The sequence below is a fragment of the Hemitrygon akajei genome, chromosome 5 (genome assembly GCF_048418815.1).
Source record: "Hemitrygon akajei chromosome 5, sHemAka1.3, whole genome shotgun sequence".
NCBI classification, from domain to species: Eukaryota; Metazoa; Chordata; class Chondrichthyes; order Myliobatiformes; family Dasyatidae; genus Hemitrygon; species Hemitrygon akajei.
The window spans coordinates 177,808,424-177,829,854 of record NC_133128.1 but is presented as its reverse complement, the minus strand read 5'-3'; the positions used below and the strand labels follow the sequence as shown (position 1 = coordinate 177,829,854).

The 21,431-nt window shown below is 39.7% G+C and overlaps 1 protein-coding gene and 1 long non-coding RNA gene across 10 annotated transcripts in view; one reads left to right on the top strand and one right to left on the bottom strand.

The window, feature by feature from the left end:
- The window catches only part of kcnj3a (potassium inwardly rectifying channel subfamily J member 3a), a 286,454-nt gene extending 276,833 nt beyond the window's left edge, over window positions 1-9,621 (bottom strand). For all 3 annotated transcript variants that reach the window (XM_073047337.1, XM_073047336.1, XM_073047338.1), the window contains exons 1-2: window positions 8,169-9,621; window positions 6,023-6,239 (exon numbers count right to left, since the gene is read on the bottom strand). In XM_073047337.1, the coding sequence (XP_072903438.1) occupies window positions 6,023-6,239; window positions 8,169-8,837 (886 nt within the window). In that variant the 5' untranslated portion in view covers window positions 8,838-9,621. The remainder of the gene's footprint in view (window positions 1-6,022; window positions 6,240-8,168) is intronic.
- LOC140728511 (uncharacterized) overlaps window positions 9,522-21,431 on the top strand; it is an 82,348-nt gene continuing 70,438 nt past the window's right edge. For all 7 annotated transcript variants that reach the window (XR_012099092.1, XR_012099095.1, XR_012099093.1 and 4 more), the window contains exon 1: window positions 9,522-9,633. This is a non-coding gene — a long non-coding RNA (uncharacterized lncRNA). The remainder of the gene's footprint in view (window positions 9,634-21,431) is intronic.

Sequence of the window (21,431 nt, the reverse complement as noted above, 5' to 3'; positions counted from 1 at the left end):
TAATAATACCCTTTTTAAAAGGAAAGCCTGTGAGCTTGAGCAACATTGGCAAGAGGTTGAGTTGGAAAGACATTGAGAAAACAGTCACAGATAGCACAGGGAAAATGAGTATTAATGTGTAGATAGAAAAAATAATAAGTTTAATCCTTGTAAAGACAAACAAATCAGGAGTCCAGGTGGAAAGTTGACCAAACAGTTTGTGGTAAACTTGTATGTTGCTTATATTAAATATCGAAAGGTGTACAATGTAGTGGTATTAACAGAAATCATTCCATCTTCAGTAGAGATTGCCATTGTCCCCCAGGATAATCTCAAAAATCTTGATTTGATTTGATACACAAACTGGATCACATGTTTAATACACAGGAATAAAACCTTTTTGGATGGGAAATATATACAATGTTGACAGAAAGCTCAATTGTAAGATTTGAAAAGTTCAGTGGTAAAATTGTCACTGTAAAATCAATGGCCCCAGCTGTGGAAGATTTTCAGGCTTTTTCCATTAATATTCAATGCAACATATGCAAAATGCTGGAGGAACTCAGCAGGTCAGGCAGCATCCATGTAAATGAACAAACAGTTGACGTTTCAGGCTGAACCCCTGAAATATTGACTGTTAATAGATTTCCATGGATCCTGCCTGACCTGCTGAGTTCCCCCAGCGTTTTGTGTATGATGTTTTGGATTTCCAGCTTCTGCAGAATTTCTTATGTTTGTGTTTTCCATCTTGACCAAAAAGTAATTCTAATCAAGAACACTCTATAAAATTATAAAATCTTCTTAGCCAATGGTAAGCCTTAAAAAGATGCGCATTATAATTTTTTCCATTATCATATATTATTCTTTTTGATAAGTTTTTTCTTCAGCTTTATTAATTGTATATATATATCAACTTGTTGAAGTCTTGAATCATTTTTTAGCTGTGGAAGTTTACGTATCAATAAAAAGATTGTAAAAATGAAAAGATGCACATTTATTTCTACGATAATTCACATGTTCAGTTTACCAACTTGGCTTAATAAGTAGACCAAATAGTGCAAGAGAATAGATAAACCTCAATAATTTACACTATGTATAGTCTATATGACGATGCATACAACAGTACTGATTGATTGTCAATTCACAAAGGTTCACTTCATTTTATGATTCCAAGAGGAAACTATAATAACCAAGTAGTAAATAAGTCTTCAGAAATTAAAACATTCAATTATATTAATAATTTCATTGCAGAAAAGTGGCATTTTTAGATAATTCAATATTCCTTTGTCATTAATACACCACTAAGGTAAATTAATTGTTTGAAGGTATTTGATGTAGTGATTAACTAATAATTAAATACAGATGTAGATAGTTTTCAATTATATTATCAATATTTTGTGTTATATTTATTTTTCCATTTCAGTTTATAAACTGTTTCTTAATCTCCCTCTGCTTCATATAATTTTATGTAATTCTCAAATAGAATGGAAATGTTTCTAGGCTGTTGCCTCGATGTTACATTCAAATCAACTGCTGTGAGATGTGCAAGTGTGGTTTATAGTGATTCATTCTTCTCCCTGATTAAGGAGGCATTTCAGCTTCACTCAGCATTCCCCAGATGACACAGGGAATCATGAAGGTATTGAACTGGAGAATAATGTCATCTCGATCCGCCCTATGACGCAAAAGATATTCTACTGCGCCAATTGGCTTGAACAGATTTAAGCACCCTTCAAAGCACAGCTGATGGTGGAAAAAAAATTTCCATCGCTGACTAATTCAATAGAAGATACAGTACAAGATTGTTTCCTATAGCTGTAAATGTGGTACCAGTGGAGGCTGCTAGGCATATTAATCGAGCAGAGAGTAGATCTACTGAATAATGGTCGCAGTACCCCAAATTTCTATTTCATACAACATGTATACATCACTGCTACAAATTACCATAGAGATTTTAATTAAAGCAAACACCTAGAATAGCGGAATTACTTTCAAATTAATATGGGTTCCTACAAACACAAACTTATAAAAAGGAAAGCAGCAAACATAATGCTACTCATTTTGACATGACTATTGTAATTTCCTATTGGGTTGAATCACAAGCAAAACTACAGCTCCAAAACCTTTTACACAACCTCAAGTCCTGCTCTGAACATGTTATATGATTTGAGTATCATCTATAGATACTAGTTCCAATGGTACATACACCTGAAAACTCTTGCAGGTTCCAGTAGTTATTTGAATTGTGTTATTAAATAACAATTTATTGCTATTGGTAATTCATACAGTGATATTGGTTGCTATGTACTGGTGTTAACAATATTGTGATGAATTGCTAACATGTATCGATTCCCTGTAATGAATCAATCTGCATGGCATACAGACTTTATTGACATAAATTTAATATCAATATTGCCACATGTCCTTAACTAGTGCCAAGCCACAGTAGGAAAGTTTGCAAATAAAATACATTAATATACAGGTGTCTCCCACTTTACGAATGTTCGCTTTACCCCACTTTGCTTTTACAAAAGACCTACATTAGTGACCTGTTTTCGCATTACAAAGAGGATTTTCACTTTTATGAAAATGTTTCCCATATAAATTAATGGTTCTTGGCTCTATGCCATTACGGCTTAAGAAAGGTTTCATAGGAACGCTCTACCTTTGTAAAAGGTGAGGGGGGGGGGACACCTGTATAGGGAAATAAAGCACAATGGGTGAAAAAGAAAGTTCAAAGTATATTTATTATCAATGTACAGAAATGTCACCGTATAGAACCCTCAGATTCATTTTATAGTGGCCATACTTAGTAAATCAAAGAACCACAGTAGAATCAATGAGACAGTACCCAACAGGGCAGACAAATGACCAATGTGCAAAAGGCAACAAATTATGCAAATATATAAAAAAAATAAACAAATACATACATAAATATGCACTAACTATCAACTACATAAGATGAAGAGTCCTTGAAATGGAGTTCATGGGTTTTCGGCACAACATGGAGGGCTGAAGGGCCTGTACTGTGCCGTAGTGTTCTATGGAACAGCTCAGTGATGGAGCAAATGACCTTGAATGAAGTAATTCCCACTTGTTCAAAAGCCTGAAGGTTCAAGGTAAGGGGTAATAACTGTTGATGAGGGATAATAATTGCAATAACTGTTTAAAGAATAAAACAAATTTTCTTGGAGAAGTCTCTGTTGCGCAAACAAGCCAAGGTACGGACAAGGCAAATGTCAATTTAACATCAACTGTTAATGCTCCTCAGACAGGATGAAGAGGTCAATACTCCCCAATGCCATTAGGCTTTACAATTCAACTGCCAGGACTTAAGAACTTTTTAAAGCTATTATTAATGCTTTTTGAGCTAGTGATTTAGATGCATATCATATTATTACTGAGTTAAGTATTGTATTGTATGTAATGAGTTTTTGCTACAACAAGTGTACGGGACATTGGAAAAAATGCTGAATTTCCCCATGGGGATGAATAAAGTATCTATCTATCTATCTATCTATCTATCTATATCCATGACTGAGACAAACATAACTTCTGACATTTGAAAATCACAATCAATAAGTAGCAAATTCATTTATATACTAACCAAACATTTGTCATCTCTTTAAATCCAAATAAATTGACAGGATTCACATACACAGGAGAATGATCATTCTGTCAGCACTATCCACGCATGGATTTGGTGAAGAGTTAAGCAGTCATGCATTCTCATTTTTTGATTAGCAATGAGTGGCTACTGAGTTTCAAGCTAACATACAATTGATCTTTATGAAATACACACATCTCTAGCCTGTATATTATCCAAAAACACATTTTATTTTTTATTATTCTGGAAATGATCTCTTCAATATTCATCCCTTGTATAAATTCCATGGCCCAGAACTAACACTTGACCAATAGCCATAGTCGTTATATCTAATATTAATTTCACTTCTATATTGAAAATTGTACACTTCGATTACTTCAGAATATCAGGGCACTGAACAGTCTCACTTGCCATCTAATTAAATTTAATAAGTATCATTATTGGGCAACATTAAAAAAGTATGATAAGCCATACATCTGCTCAATATCAACAAGGAACTTGATTACTCATTTGAATCTATTGAAGATAAGCACAATCCCTTGTTCTGCAGTTTCTTGATACATTTCATTTATATTCCAATATAACCTCTCACCCCTTTCCAGAATTCAATTGTAACCAATAAAATGAAAAAATATGTAAACTGTACATTGTTTTTCAATTCAGAATTCATTTACAAACTAAATTTATTGGCTTATTGGGAGGATTATTGGAAAAAGTACATCTAACATGAAAGAACACATTATTCAACAAGTTGTATCAAGGTATTTAAATTTTTTTAAATAGTATGTGAATGTGTACTATGCAAATTATCTTAAGAATTATGTGGCAGGATTACAAAATTATTTTCTCAGCTGCAAGATCATATGCATAAGTTAATAGTTCACATGAAGAAATGAATGCCAGATATGCAGAAATAAACAAACAGTCTCAATGGAATTTTGAGCAGGAGGATGTTGCTTAGCATCCAAGATTAAAGAGACATAACAGGACACACCATAGGCAATAACAGTCACCCTATACTACAGACTCCAGAAGTCAAAATTGATGTGGGGTTAACTACCTTTTTAATTCCAAAGGCAACAATTCATAATAGCAGCATTGCCTCTGCGCTTCTAGTGTTTTCAGGTACATCTGAAGTACATCTACACCTGCTCTGAAGTTTGGGATGCAGAATATGCTATTTTGTAAAGATATCTAAGTTTAATAGCAACATGGTAACAACAGAACGTGTCATCAATCATGCTGCATCACCATTCTGTTTAAATGTCAGTGTATTTCACAAAATACTTTATTAGATAACAGTATTGCTTTAAAGGTGCTATGTCTCGATAAGACATAATTTAGACCAAAATACTGCATTAAGTCTTACATTGCTTGCCCTTGAACACGTTGTTGCAATGTTACACAATATGAAAAGTATGAAACATTGCTGAAAAAAATGTGATTATATTATGAATGAGTGTATTTCTTACAAGAATGTCTGAAATATATCTTCCACTCGAATTATGGAGAGTGATACCTATTGAGAAATAACTGGGTTAATCACTACAGTTGTTAAGAGTTAATAAAATTACTGAATTACAGCAAACTCGAGATAAATTTAATTTGAAGTTGTGTACCTATCTTATTGCATTCCTTATATGTATCATTCTGCTCTTTATTTACAAAACTGCATTGTATTTAAAAATATCTACAAATGATGCAGTAGTGCTAACTTGCACTTTTATTAACTAGCAAGCAATTAAACTGATACAATTCCTAAATGTTTTTGCAATAATAATTAATATGGGTTAAAATACATACTATCTGGTCAATTCAGTTGTTTTCTACATGAAACAAGACCGCATATAGAACTCTGCTGAGCCTTTGTTCAAAGAAGTTTGATCGATCAGTAAAACTCAAAGGTTCACTCAGAACTAGACAGCACAAGTTTGACAAGATTGATCTCCCATTGTCAGCATTTTTATACAACTTATGTTCATTTCTAAGGACCTCTTGAAGCAAAATAAAAACTAATTTTCTGTAAAAGCAATGAATTGACATATGCACTGGTGAGGTTGCGCTAGTTTCATATTTTAGCAATATTAAAGTATAATAATTGCTAGTGAAACTGCAGGAAGATTACGCTCCATTTGGGTTTGTATAGTTAGTTGATTTTTGGCTAGCAACAAAATTCATTAGTTGTTTTCAGAATGTTCGATTTTATGACGCGCCCCAAACGTTTCCCATTATTCACAATGATGAAAATGTATTTGTTATTTTTTTAAACAAATGATCAAATGAGTAGTTTCATATATTTAGACAACAGCCAACTAAGGTGAAGACGCTTCTACCACAACATATTTCCGCCCTCAACAGATACTTGATCACAGTGCTGTTCCCAAAGGGACTCGGTAGCACTCGCGCTTCGCCAAACGTGCAGGTCGTTCCACTCACCAGTCGTTTCCACGATTCCCTCCAGGATAACAACTATCTCGAATTGCTCCGTTTGCATTGATCGCTGAGAGAGGTCGTAGAAAGGGCTCTTGGAATCAATCACATGGCAGATAGTGAGTGGGGAGACGAGGAAAAGCTGATCTGCCCCTGTGCTAAATCCCACGTCCAGTTCTAGTTGATCGAGGGGCAAGAATTCACCCTCGGGCGTCTGCCGAGACTAGACAAGCGTGGAGAGAAGACATCAACATTGGGCTACCAGCGACTCGTCAAGATATCTAGAAAGCGCTTTACATCTCTGCCAACCGGCTGCACAATTAATAACTTGAGCGAAAAGACTTTGTATTCAAGTTCAATGATGCCGATTAAAGAGAGGGCTTGTGTATTACAAATCATAGCATTTACATCTGATTCACATAGAAATTTCCGAATAGCAGTCAAGTTCTACATTTTAACAGCGTTAACTCGCAGTTGATTCCCTTGTACCGTTCATTATACACTCCCATGGGGAAAAATAACGATAGCTTATATTGGAGTGTGTAACATATTTACAGAGCTATTAAAATTAATTTCTTAAACTTTACGATCTGAATCATTTAATTCACTCATTGTTTTTGTTTCCGAAATGCTACCGGATTTCAAACAAAGCTAGTATTTCTCAGTTAAATCAATCAGTGCGGTTGGATCAGAAGTTAGAATGTATGTTACAGTATCTGTATCACACTACCCAGCCGGTCAGTAAAAGTTTTCAGACATACCAGCAACTGATAACAGTATATCAAAACAGGAAGAAATGAGCTCCGTGTTACACTCTCTGGTTATTTACATTTAAAACTGAACACTTTGGTCCTTTAGAAGAAATGGTTTGGGGCAATTAATCGTTTTGCCAAATCATTGCTTAAATCCAACTTGTTAAAATGCTGCCTCGAGAAAATAGTCGGTTGAATGGTCACACTATTTAGCATCATTTCAGTAGTGTTGCTGCTCAGTTTATGAGCTTCGTAAATTACATTCTCTAAACTGCCAAATTTCCATATTTTCACCAGTAACGTCTGGTTGATGGCGAATCCACTCCACCATTTAAAGAAGGGACATTAATAAATATATTCTTATATTTTACGATTTGTGAAATTTAACAGTCGAAATTTAACTTACTCTACAGTTTAAACAATGGAGTCTTGCATCAGTTTAGGTTTTGTTTTAGAAATCTGGGTTTCCCTCCTTACACCCAACAAGCTGGATGCCAAACAGTCACGACTGTATTAGCTTCGCGACAAATTAAATAGAAAATAACATTTTAGAGTGGCCACAGTGTCTAAAGTCAGAAATATATTTGTTCCTCAAGTAGAATCGCGGTTGGTATTTAAGTAAACTGAAGACATGGTTTTCAATGTGGATATTCACGTTTTTCAGTGCATTACATGAATATCCGGATCTAGTTCGTGCGTCAGTATAGTTACCTAGTCAGTGGATTTTGATGTGCGTGTACAAATCACATGGAACACGTGCGTGTATGTGTATATTATGTGTGTGTATGTCGGGATATCGGGATACAGGATGTATCTTGGGGATTATAGTTGCCGATTCACCAGCCACCTTCCAAATCATCCGGCAATTCCAAGCTTCATTGAGTATGGTTGGGGGTGGAAGACGGGATAGAATTTTAACTGGATGTTTCCCAGGCAAACCTAATTTTTGATTCCTCCAACAAGGAGAGGAACGGATCGCCAGGCAAGTGACTAATGTTTTGAAGAAGGAAATTATAACCCAAAGATCAGGTGGCAATAATGGGGGGGGGGGGAGGAAGTGAAAAGCTTTGGCAAATAAGGATTTATGAGTTGCAGGTAATCTAAATTTGAGGTGGTATCACTCCACAGTCCCATAATTTCTTTTCTGGACCGTCCGTCCCTGCACTAAATCATAACCCAATCACTACATTTTAAGAAAATTTGTACCAAAGTCTCGGTCCAGATTAAAACAGTTTCGACAAGATTAAGTGTTAGGATTTCAAAATGACCTAAAACACACAGAGACACGCATACACAATCTAATAATTCCTCCTATTTCCCACTCGCAGAACATAACAATGCATTAAGATGACATTCTTATGAATACGTGGACATCTTTGCCGTGTTGCAGTATCACTTACTTTGAGCAATTTGCAGCGTATCTGCGCGGACACCATGTGGCTATTGCGGAGATTTCCCACTCTGAACATCAGAGTCAGTTTGCCATCTCTCATGGAAATAACGGCGTGTTCACTGAACATTAACGTCTCCGCTCGCTTCTTGGGCTGAGACATTTTGATAAACATACACCCGATTAAGAATGCATCCACAATGGAACCCAGAATGGATTGCAGGAGAAAGAGGATAATGCCTTCTGGACACTTGTCAGTGATGTACCTATATCCGTACCCGATGGTGGCCTCCGTCTCAATAAAGAATAAGAAGGCAGAGGGAAAGTTGTAGACGTTGGCAACACAAGGAGTGTAATTGTCATCATGAGCTTTATTGAGATCGCCACGGATATAAGCAATTAGCCACCACATCGATGCCATAAAAAGCCAAGCCACAGTGTATGTGAGGATGAAAATAAACAGATTCCAGCGCCATTTCAAATCAACTAAAGTAGTGAATAGATCCGAAAGATAACGGCTCGTCTCGCCACTAAGGTTCCCATGCTGCACGTTGCAACGCCCGTTCTTGTCCACAAATCTTTGCCTCTTTTTCTTGGGTGGCTGGTTGAACCCAGAACTACTGGACAAGGTGGTTACTACCTGGTAATCGTCACCAAATTTTCTTCGAAGTGCGGACATAATATGGGTAACTGGCCAGATTACTATTCTGACAATTTTAACTTGCTTTCTCTCTCCTCGCGTGGTACTTTGACGGTTCAGTTCCCAACTGCTAGCTGACCAAGAGAACGGGAGAAAGCAGAGAATTAGCCTTCTGAGCCAAACAGTGAAATCCCAATCTGCTGCTCGTTCGAAAATGCGCAAAAGAACATTGCTTCCAGCTCTCGGTCTCCGCAGCCAAACCAGTCCACAGGCAACCGTCCTCGATTTCCCTCCTCTGCGGTTTCGCCTTCCGAACCGAACCTGCAGGTCCTCGTGGGATTTCAGCGTCCCAGCCCTGGAGGGGAAGGAGGCGGGGGGTGGGGGGTCTGCTAAACTGACACAGCCTCCGGTCTCTCGAAAAGTTCACCCACATCCAGCATTTTCACTTCCGTACCATCTTACTTCTCAGTTTTTGTTTTCCTGCTTGAGCCCAGATTTCAAGTGCCTGACGCTGAAGCGACTGGAAGCAGGCATTCGCTATCTCTGACAGAGGCTGCAGGATCCGCACTCTCTCTTTTAATATTTTGCCTCCCTCCTCCCTCCCTCCGGTTTTGGTCCTGCTCTTGTTCTAGATGAATATTTATTTAATGGTGCTTTTTTTTTCCCGCCGCAGAAGGCGAGCAGCGAACCAGCACCTCCCTCTTTCCCCCCCCACCCCGGGGCTGTTAAGCGCGCTTTCAGGTGCCGGGTTGCGGCTGGACTGTGCGAGGGGGCGGGAGGAGAGCGGGGCGAACGCCGCTGCGGGCTCCGGGCTGACCGCTTCCTCGGGCTGCAGGTGAGAAATGAGAGAATGCGCCGGGGTCCCCGGGGGAGGGGGAGCGCGCCCACAGCCCGCGTCGCGCCCGCGCGGGGCGCGCGCACCCGTCCCGGCCGTGCCCGCGCGCCAGCCGACGGGCAGGGGAGGGGGAGCCGGTGCTCCAAGTTGCATTGATGGTCACCCCACCTAGGGGCGCAACGCCGTGCGGACAGGGGGGAACGCGTGCTCTTGGGGTGCGCCGAAATCCCGAGTGCGGAAACCGGGGAAGAGTTTCGTAGGCATTGCAGCAAGGTAGTGAGTAACCCCTTCTTCCTCCTGTACTCTTGGAGTTTGAACCTGCAGCTTTAAGAGGCAAAAGGCAGCACTTAAAGCTGAGGGAGAACGGAGTTGCTACACAGGAGTAGAATAAAACCCCACCGTACCTCGTCATTTCGAAAACCGTGGCGTTATTTTCTAAAATAAATTGCATACATTGGTAGAATTAGTCCTTTCGTTTATTTTTGTAGTGCTACAACTCAAGCCGAGTCCTATAAAGATAAATGTTGAGAGTATCTCTCAAAAATACCTTTCATGGTTACATCATTGACCAATTACAAAACTATTTTAAGAGTATTTTGTGAGCGTTGCCCACAGTGTGGGACCTCAGTAATGGCAGATGCTTGTCTTAAGTTGTTAAGTTGTTAAGGGTTAAGTTGTTAAGATGGTTTCAGACTGAAGGCGTAGAAAACTGCAAGATTGTATTTGTCATTCAGGATACTCTGCAGCCTGCAGTGTGTATATTATTTAATAAACCTGAATGAATGTCAAGACAGATTTTAGGTAACTGCAGTATCCTAAGGATAAATGGCTGCTAATTCCAATGGAAATTCCACTCGTTATTAGAATTCACTCATAATTCTATTCTTTCAATTGATCAGGTAGCATATTGTTTCAAATGAGAGGCAGGGCCTAAAATCAGCCCAATTTGTTGTTTATTTGTACACGAGGTCCAGATAAAGAGCAGAAATAAGCCACTCTGCCTCTCTGGCTTGTTTTGCTATTCACTAAGATTATGGGTGATCTGATATATTATTTTCTTCATTCCTGCCCATCTACTGCTAACCCTTCACCCCCTTTCTTATCTAACTGCCTTAAACACATTGAAAGGCTCTGACTCCAGTGTTTTGAGACTTTTGACTAGCTGAAAGAGAATTTAAAAAATCATCTCAACTCTGCCATAATTTGGAAATGCTTTCTTTTTAAGCAGTGGCACACAATTTCCATGGGGAAATTTCCTCTCCACATCCACCATGTCAAAACCTTTCGGGGGTTTATATGTTATAATCAAGTCAGTTTGTGAAAATGACAACACTGTTAGTTTTTTTTTAATTATAATATGCTGATATGCTAATATTTTGTCAATTGTGCACTGGAGTACTGATCCCTCTGCTTCACAGTGCCACATCTCTCACTATTTAATTAATATGCTTTTATTGTTTTGTAATAACCTTTGAAGTGGCACTTTATTAAATCCCTCTGAATATTTATATCCAACAGTCTACTTTAAACATGACACATGCCAATCTTCAAATATTTGGTCAAACGTGTTTTTCTTTACACAGAAAAACATATCTCTTTAATTTTCTTAGTGTCCTGCAATATCATATGACATACTTTATGTTAGCTTCTAGAATTTTCTCAGTGACAAGTGCTAATTGGGACACAGTTTTCTTTCTCTCTCCATCTCCTGCTTTGAACAGAGTTGTTACATTTGCTTATTTTCCAATCTTGGGAAATGTAGTGAACTTTGGTTAATTAAAACTAACGTACAAGTCATCTCAGTAGCCACATTTTTTAAGACTGTAGAATAACAAGCATTATGACCTAGAGACTTTGCTCAATACCACATCCCTGGTGTTTGTAATTTTGTTCTGATTTCCTCACTTCATTCCAGTTTCCGATTTGCATCCAGTTTTGGGATGTTATTTATATTCTCAAAAGTGAAGACTGATTTAAGATATCAGTTTACTTTGTCTGCCACTGCCTTATTTTCCATCATTAGTTCTCCAGACTTGTTTTCTTTGGGAGCTGGAGCAATGCTTGCTTCAATTCACAATCAGGTTTTTTGCCACCGGCATATGTCATGAAATTTGTTAACTTAGCAGCAGCAGTACAATGCAACACATTATAATACAGAAAAAAATAAGTAAATCAATTACCGTAAGTATATATGCATATTAAATAGATAAATTATAAATACTGCAAAACAGAAATAATTAAAAAATAAGGTAGTGTTCATGGGTCCAATGTCCATTTAAGAATCAGATAGCAAATGGGAAGAATCTGTGTGTGTTCCTTCAAGGTTTTACTTCCTGATGGTAGCAATGAGAACAGGGCATTTCCTGGGTGTTGGGGGTCCTTAAAAATGAACGCAGCCTTTTTGAGGCACCGCTCCTTTGAGATGTCTTGAATATCATGAAGGCTAGTACCCAAGATGGAGATGACGAATTTTATAACTTTCTGAAGCTTTCAGTCATTTGTAGTAGTATCCCACCCCCCCCCCCCACCCATACCAGGCAGCCTGTCAAATGCTCTCCACAACATAACCATAGAAATTTTTGAGTGATAAACCAAATCTCCTCCAACTCTTAATGAAATATAGCCACTGTCTTGTCTTCTTTATAGCTGCATCGATATGTTGGAGCCAAGTAGATCTCAGAGACCTTGACACCCAGGAACTTGAAATTGCTCACTCTCTCCACTTTTGATCCCTCTGAGGATTGGTTCATGTTCCCCTGTCCTACCCTTTCTGAAGTCCACAATCAGCTCTTTGGTCATACTGACACTGGGTGTAAGGTTGTTACTGTGAAACCACTCAACTTGCTGGCATATCTTGCTCCTGTACACCCTCTCATCTCCATTTGAGATTCTGACAACAATAGTTGTATATCAGCAAATTTATAGATGGCATTTGAGCTATATCTAGCCAACAGCATGGGTATAGAGAGAGCAGAGCAGTGGGCTAAGCACAAATCCCTGAAGTGTGCCAGTGTTGATCTTCAGCGAGGAGGAGATATTATTACCACACAGATTGTGGTCTTCCTGTTAGGAAGTCAAGGATCCAATGGCAGAGGGAGGAACAGAGGCCCAGTTTCTGCAGCTTATCAATCAGGACTGTAGGAATGATGGTGTTAAATGCTGAGCTATATTCAACTGACAGTGTTGTGACATAGGTGTTTGTATTATCCAGGTGATCTAAAACCATGTGAAGAGCCAGTGAGATTGCGTCTGCCGAAGACCTGTTGTGGAGGTAGACAAAATACAGTGGGACCAGGTCCTTGCTGAGGCAGGAGTTGACTCTAACCATGACCAACCTCTCAAAGTATTTCAGCACTGTAGATGTGAGTGCTACTGGACGATAGTCATTAAGGCAGCTCACATTACTCTACTTGGGCACTGGCTCACATTGTTGCCCTTTTGAAGCAGGTCGGAACTTCCAACGGTAGCAGTAAGAGGTTGAGAATCTCATTGAATATGCTCGCCAGTTGGTTGGCACAAGTTTTCAAGACCTTTACAGGTACTCCAGCGGGGCCTGCTACCTTCCGAGGGTTCACACGCCTGACATTGGCCTCCAAGACAGATCACAGGGTCACTGGATCAATTCTTTTATAGTTTAAATATTTTAGAACCTCTTGCCAACTGTTCTCATATCTCTGGCTGGATTAAACTTGTATCCTAATTTTTCATTAATCTTTTTTCCATTTTCTGTTGTATACTGTCAAATCTTTTGATCTACTGTCTATCTTCATGCGTTTATATTATTATCTTTAACTTGGATGCTATCTTTAGCTTTTGTGATTAACTACAAGTGGTAAGTATTTCTATTTGCTCTTCCTCTTCCTCTGTGTTCTCTGAAAAGTTCCCTTACACTCTGAATGCCAACCCAGAAAGCCTTTGTCAAAGCTGGAGACCAACCGCTGCCTCAGCCCAGATCACCAGCAGGCTTGCTCGTCACGGTACCTGACTAGAAACTGAAAGTTGATCGTGGTCCTCAATTAAAGTTCCCTGACTTCATCACATCATCATCCCTGAGGCCTAGTATGGTTCTTCTGTCAGAAACCTTGAAGCAGGTTGTCATGGTAGAACTGACAGCTCATTGGGAAGACCGGATGGAAGAGTTGTTTGAATGTAAGAAAGCCAAATACAAGGAGCTGGTAGACCAGTGCCAGAGATGGGGTGGAGGGCACGATATGAGCCTATAGAAGTGGGGTGTAGAGGTTTTGCTGACAGATGATTGTGTAGAACCTACTTTCTCCTTGGCATTGTGGGAGCTGCAAAGAAAAGAGCCATCAGGACCATTACAGAGGCTGCTGAGCGAGCCTCTAGATGGCTATGGATCAAGAGGTGTGACGCATGGACCAACGCTTCTGGTACACAAGCCAGGGCCTGATCAATCCTGGCGGGGGTGGGGGGGTGGTCTTGGCGAGACTGTTCGATGTTGAAAGATCCAAAACACCCGATGACCACAGGTTACATCACTGTTGATATGACTTAGTGCACCCTAGGAAGTAACTCAGCATTCTGTGCAACTGGATTTTAATTGACTGATCCTTTAAACTAATATTCTTGGAAAAGGTAACTAATCTATTTTCCTAAATATAAACTACTATATTGGGACATTTTAAACATAACACTTTTTTTGTTGGCTTGCTAACTGGCTGGATTCTAGTTTGTAATTAGTTGCCTTTCTTTTCCATGAACTACAATGGAACGGTTTAATTAAGGGTGATCTATTTTTCTGCTCTTCTTTTCCCTCAGAAATTTTGTAGATGCTTCAATTAAAGTTGGCTGTGCCGTGATTATGCATATATTTGACTTGGTTCTGTTTAAACATTACTTGCGTACTCTAATCTGAAAAAAATGGCAAATCGTATACTAAATTGCAATAGAAAACAAAGTATAGGATCCAGTTCATTCTCTCAACAGCAATAGTTTGTACACATACTTTTTTAATTGGAGCAACATATCCACCATACCCAAAAGCAATTGTATGTTAAAATATCAAAGTGAGATGAGGAAAAATACCCAAAGCCTAGTTGAGTTGATGGGGTTTAAGGAGAGCCTTAAAGGCAAATAGAGAATTATGATTGTGGCTAGGGGAAGGAGAGGCATCGAGGGAATCCAATGTATAGGATATCTATGAATGAAGGCATATTCTGTAGTCATGTATGGTATGGAGAGTAGTTAGATTGGTTCAGAGCTGTTGGGCTGTTGAAGGCAGGGCAGGAATTCACAAATAACATTGGAGAAGATATAAATATTTGCTTCCCCCATGCCTAGTTTGCCATTAAGTAAGATCACACTTAATAATAGAAAGATTGACAGATAGATACTTTATTGGTCCCAAAGGAAATTAGTGTCACCGTAGCATTACAGGTGCACAGATACACAAATATTAGAAGAGAAGTAAGAAAGAATATTTTTGAAATTACCTTAAAATGAGATATACATTTAATAAGTCAAAGATTACAAGATTTCCAAGTTCACACTGATAAGATGGTAGTGTAAGAATTACCGTAATATTATACATTAATGAGTTCTAACCCATGAACTGAATACAATTTTTAAGGTACCAAAATGCCTTCACTAGCACAAGAGCTGGAGTTCCCTTCTTTCTGAGACAGTCAGCTAGTTGTTCCTAGCACGTGATGAATCTTCTGTGCTTGGACAAGTTCTTTGATGCTGCTTATCCCTAGATGCAGCCTCTTCTCTGTAACAGACTTAGCGGATTTGATGGCATGAACCAAAGAGTAGTGACACAAGCAATTTGTAAATTGTTCTTCGTTGGGTAACCATGGACAAGCTCAGAATAGAGTGTAGCCAGAAAAGCAGCACTGTCAATACCTTCAGACATTGAGAGGATTTTTCCTGCCAGCGTACTCCGTACAACTCTTTGGATTCTTTTTGATTGCCAATAGAGAGGTGAAAATCTTCCCTCTTCTCCCATCAGTACAATAACATGTCCCCACTGAGTACCTCCATCAGGAAGATTTCCAAGTGAGGCATCACTGAAGTCAACGAACCTCAATGACCTATCTTTTCCAAGCTGTTGAAATTTAAGACTACTTTTTCAGATTGAATCCTGCACACAATCTTGTTTGTCTCATGTAACATTTGTACTGTAGCATTTTTTGTGCTGGATGCCAAGTTGCAGCCATCAAACATGACATCAGGTCTGTTCTGCCTTGCCCCCATACGATCTGACCTATCTTTGACCTAAGTTGCTCAGCTTCAGCTTCACTGAAGGGTGTTGTGAGGCACTAGAGGATTCTGTGGAGATTCTCTGAAGATTCCTGATGTAGCTTTCTTGGTACAGTTATACTGTTCCATCAGCAGCATGGATGCTAACCTCTACGTAGCAGAATCTATCATGTTCCTCCTGTCCAACCTGAAAGCCTGATTTAACTGAGGGATAACTTGTGGCAAAGTTTTGTGAGCTTCCCCATATGAAGTCATCTACATGACAGGCAAGTGTTCCATTCACATGATATCCTGAATCTTACTGGTAAAAAACAGCTGGAGACATCTTTCCACCTGCTTTCAACATTATTTCCTTGACCTTTTTATACCAATAGAGTGATGCATCTGCTAGACCATATACACACTTTTTGAGTTTCCACAATGTTCCCTCGGTTCTGGCTTCAGGGAAGATTTTACTGTAAATGTCACATGACAGTTCCATTCCTTGTAAAAATGCAGATTTTTATGCCCATACAATGGTGTTGCCAATGGTTTTGACGTAGGGAAAACTGAGAGAAGTAGTCGGAGAGTCTTTGATGCACATGTTGGTGAGTCTTTTCGGGATTCTTGTGTGTTCAAAAGAATTTTCGGGATCTGTCTTCACTAGGGAACTCACAAACAATCGCCAGATGTAATAGTGGCCAAAGGAACTAGGGTAAAGGATGAACTGAAGGAAATTTATATTAGGCAAGAAATGGTGTTGGATAGACTGTTGAGTCCGAAGGTTGATAAGTCCCCGGGACCTGATGGTCTGCATCCCAGGGTACTTAAAGAGGTGGCTCTAGAAATCGTGGACGCATTGGTAATCATTTTCCAATGTTCTATAGGTGCTGGAACAGTTCCTGCTGATTGGAGGGTGGCTTATGTTGTCCCACTTTTCAAGAAAGGAAGTAGACAGAAAACAGGGAATTATAGACCGGTTAGCCTGATGTCAGTGGTGGGAAAGATGCTGGAGTCAATTATAAAAGAGGAAATAATGACACATTTGGATAGCAGTAGAAGGATCAGTCCGAGTCAGCATGGATTTATGAAGGGAAAATCATGCTTGACTAATCTTCTGGAGTTTTTTGAGGATGTAACTATGAAAATGGACAAGGGAGAGCCAGTGGGTGTTGTGTACCTGGACTTCCAGAAAGCTTTTGATAAAGTCCCACATAGGAGATTAGTGGGCAAAATTAGGGCACATGGTATTGGGCGCAGAGTACTGACATGATTGAAAATTGGCTGGCTGACAGGAAACAGAGTAGCGATTAATAGGTCCCTTTTGGAATGGCAGGCTGTGATCAGTGGGGTACCACAAGGTTTGGTGCTGGGACCGCAGCTGTTTACAATATACATTAATGATTTAGATGAAGGGATTAAAAGTAACATTAGCAAATTTGCTGATGACACAAAGCTGGGTGGCAGTGTAAAATGTCAGGAGGATGTTATGAGAATGCAGGGTGACTTGGACAAGTTGGGTGAGTGGGCAAATGTATGGCAGATGCAGTTTAATGTGGATAAATGTGAGGTTATCCACTTTGGTGGCAAGAACAGGAAGGCAGATTACTATCTAAATGGAGTCAAGTTAGGAAAAGGGGAAGTACAACGAGATCTAGGTGTTCTTGTACATCAGTCAATGAAAGCAAGCATGCAGGTACAGCAGGCAGTGAAGAAAGGTAATGGCATGCTGGCCTTTATAACAAGAGGAATTGAGTATAGGGGTAAAGAGGTCCTTCTGCAGCTGTACAGGGCCCTGGTGAGACCCCACCTGGAGTATTGTGTGCAGTTTTGGTCTCCAAATTTGAGGAAGGACATTCTTGCTATTGAGGGAGTGCAGCGTAGGTTCACAAGGTTAATTCCCGGAATGGCGGGACTGTCATATGTTGAAAGATTGGAGCGACTGGGCTTGTATACACTGGAATTTAGAAGGATGAGAGGGGATCTGATTGAAACATATAAGATTATTAAGGGATTGGACACGCTGGAGGCAGGAAGCATGTTCCCGCTGATGGGTGAGTCCAGAACTAGAGGCCACAGTTTAAGAATAAGGGGTAGGCCATTTAGAACAGAGATACAGAAAAAATTGTTCACCTAGATGGATATGTGGAATGCTCTGCCCCAGAAGGCAGTGGAGGCCAAGTCTCTGGATGCATTCAAGAGAGAGTTAGATAGAGCTCTTATAGATAGCAGGGTCAAGGGATATGGGGAGAGGGCAGGAACGGGGTACTGATTGTGAATGATCAGCTATGATCACAGTGAATGGTGGTGCTGGTTAGAAGGGCCGAATGGCCTACTCCTGCACCTGTCTATTGTGTTCAGTTCCTCAAAACCTCTAGCCACAGATGTGCTTTAGGTATAATCCCCGTTGGGGTTTCTTTCAGGGTGCACACCCATCATGCAGACACTATCTTTTGGCCAATATCTATGGATTCCTCAAACACTCTATTATTTCTCCAACTTCTCATTTCATTTAGTTTTGCAGATTCAAGCTACACTTCTTTAGTTACTAGGACATCTTCATCTTGACATTTCTCAGATGGTCTAGCCTGATCTATACTTGAATCAATATGAAGTCTGTCTACAAATGACATGACGACTGATTCTGCAGTGCCAGTAACAGTGACTGGTTCTTGGTAATTTAAGTTGTACCATCTTTTATTTCTCCCAGTGTCTTTCTTTGCTCATCCACTCAGTATGGTCTACTCTTTTGTTATACACTTTGTCCCGTGTCATATTTGTCATTTGTAGGAGGGTCCTGTGCCCTCAGTGCTTTTCAAATTCTCTCTGAACACAGTGTTTCAGTGAAGGCCTTCCTTGATGCATGCAGTGCTGAAATATGTTTCCCATCCCACTCACTCCTTGTAGTGCCCACCAGAGCAGGTGGTCTGTCAACTAGTACAGAAGGAAGGTTTGGATTCTGGCCCAACACCAATTGATATGGGCTGTAGCCATGTACATTATGCATGGTATTCTTCAGCATTAGGGCCCAATCCAGGGCTGTGTTTCAATCACGGCTGGTGTTTTTCTATACCTTCAGCATTATTTCAGTAAGTGTTTGATTGTGTCACTCCAGAAGTCCATCACTCCAAGGACTATATGCCACTGTTGTCTTTGTTTCAATGTGAAAGTTCTCTGCCATATCTCTGAATTCATCATTAGTAAATTCACCACCATTATCACTGAATACTTTCCAAGGTGGGCCATGCACACTTATCCAGGAATGGATGAAGTTTTTCACTATCTCTGAGGTTCGCTTTGTATTTACAATGCTACCAGCACTGAAACCTGCGAACTCATCAATGATGGGGAGATAGCACACTCTTTGTTCCAGTTCATGTAGATCTACGGCTACTGTTTCATTGTGTTCAGATGCTAGTGGCAGACCAACTGCAGGCTTGGGCTTGGGCTTTCCAAACTTTGGACGTGTCTCACAGCCGTCAATTATCTGCTTTGGAATGGGAAACTAATCTGCATCTTTGTTTCCTGAACTCCTGAGTAGCTTCTGAAGTCTATCAATTGAAGCACGTCCAAACTGCTTGTGAAGGTTGAGCAACACATTGCACCTCACATCTATGGTCATGTTTTGTGTGGCAGTTAGTACTTCATTCTCACATTGGCTCTCAGTAATGTCTTTATCTAGAATGTTCACACAGTCATGCCCAGAGCTGGAGAGCTCAAGGAACACTGTATTTTGAAACATCTTTGCCTGGTCATTCTCCATATCCAATACTGCTCCCGCTTTCTTTAGGGAAGATTTACTCAAGAGTAATAGATGTTCACTGGTACCATCTCTATTTCTGTGTAACATTTTGTCTGCACTGTTTTTCCAGGAGTTTTCACTCTTTTGGTGAAGTGCACAATCTTTCCATTCCCAAATTTGAAAGCTTTGTTACCTGGTGTTCACCAGTTTCTGCACTTCACTCTGGTTTAGTTCACTTGCATAGCTTTCTAGCCATTTTTCTCCACACACTGTGCATGCTGTATCAATAACAGCAGATCTTAGTGATTCTATCATCAAAATCTCTGCCTCAGATGTCTCTGCATTAGTAAGTGATTCCTTTGCAAATAATGTGATATGGCACTCCTCTACATCTTCAGATTTGTTAATCTCTTCAGTTAACCAAACTAGTTTGGGTTGTGTGGACAGTTTCTTGCTCAGTTTTAAATACTTGGATATACTGTACATTTCAATCTCGTACCATACTTCACTATTGGATTTATGTCAGGTAATGGTATCCTTGCCTGATCCCTCTGGGATCTACACCTCCTAAACACTTGGTTTTGCTCAGTGAAGTATGCAGTTTCCTGACTGAAACTAATTCCAACTGTTATCTTAGCAGCCTCTTCTCCAAAACTATTTTGGTGCTGATTTCATGGAATCTTCCTTCAAAAAAACAGTTAAGTGTATTTCTTAGTGTATTCATACCATTATCTTTGTTCAGGTCTTCCACTGAAATTCCCATTTCAGTCTCTCTCATTCTTCCCAAAGGATCAACGCAACAGCCAAAGCTTGCTTCATCTTCTCCAGTTGCATAACACAAGTCCATATTCCAATTTCAGTTTTCCAGCTTTCATAAGGCTTGCACTCTTCAAATGCTGGCGGGGTCCCATAATTGGAAGCCATCCTCTGCTACTACTGTTAATACCCAAACAACAACGACACTGTTTTCTTTTGTTTATATAACTTTACTTTCAATGTGTCTGTTCAATACCTCGTGGCCACCACCTTTACATTCCACATTTCCACTCACTCATCCCATGTTCACATGTGCATGTCTACTAAATACTTACATAGTCCAAACAAACAAAATTCAACATATTTTATTGCAACACCATTAACCAACTGATCCATCTTGCTGCTCATCACCATCCGAGACTTGTTCAACAGCAGTGGTGTAATCGATGAACTTATAGATGCCATTTGAGCTGTGCTTGGCTGTGCTGACCCAGATAGTTAAGGGCGTAGAGAAAGTAGAGCAGTGGGCTAAGCATACATCCTTGAGGTGTTCCTGTGTTGATGGTCAGTGAAGAGATGGCACTACTGATGCTGCATGACTGCAATCTCCCAATAAGGAAATCAAGGATCCAGTTGCAGTAGGAGGCTCAGAGGCCCATGTTTAGAAGCTTGGTGATTAATTCTGAGTGATGTCTTCTCATCTCAGTACTGAATGATCAACCCTATTTTGGAAACTATGCCCCCTGGATCTGGTCACCCCAGTCCAGGAAAAACTATTGTTCTTGCATTCACTTTGCCTCTCCCAGTAAATATTCTTCCATGTTACAATGGAATAATCTTTTATTTCCTCAAAACTCCAGTGAATACTGGCTTAGATTGCTTATTCACTATCAAAAGACAGACTCCTCCATCTTTGGTATCAATCTGATGACCTATTATTACATTCCCCCTATTGTAAATTCTTTACAATATTGCAGATGTGGTCTCAATAGAGTCTATCCATTCAAATCTGGAAAAACCTGGATGTATTAAACTTGGTTCCTTCCTCTAACATATTGATATAGATCATAACCAATGAGGCCCTAATTCCAATATAGAC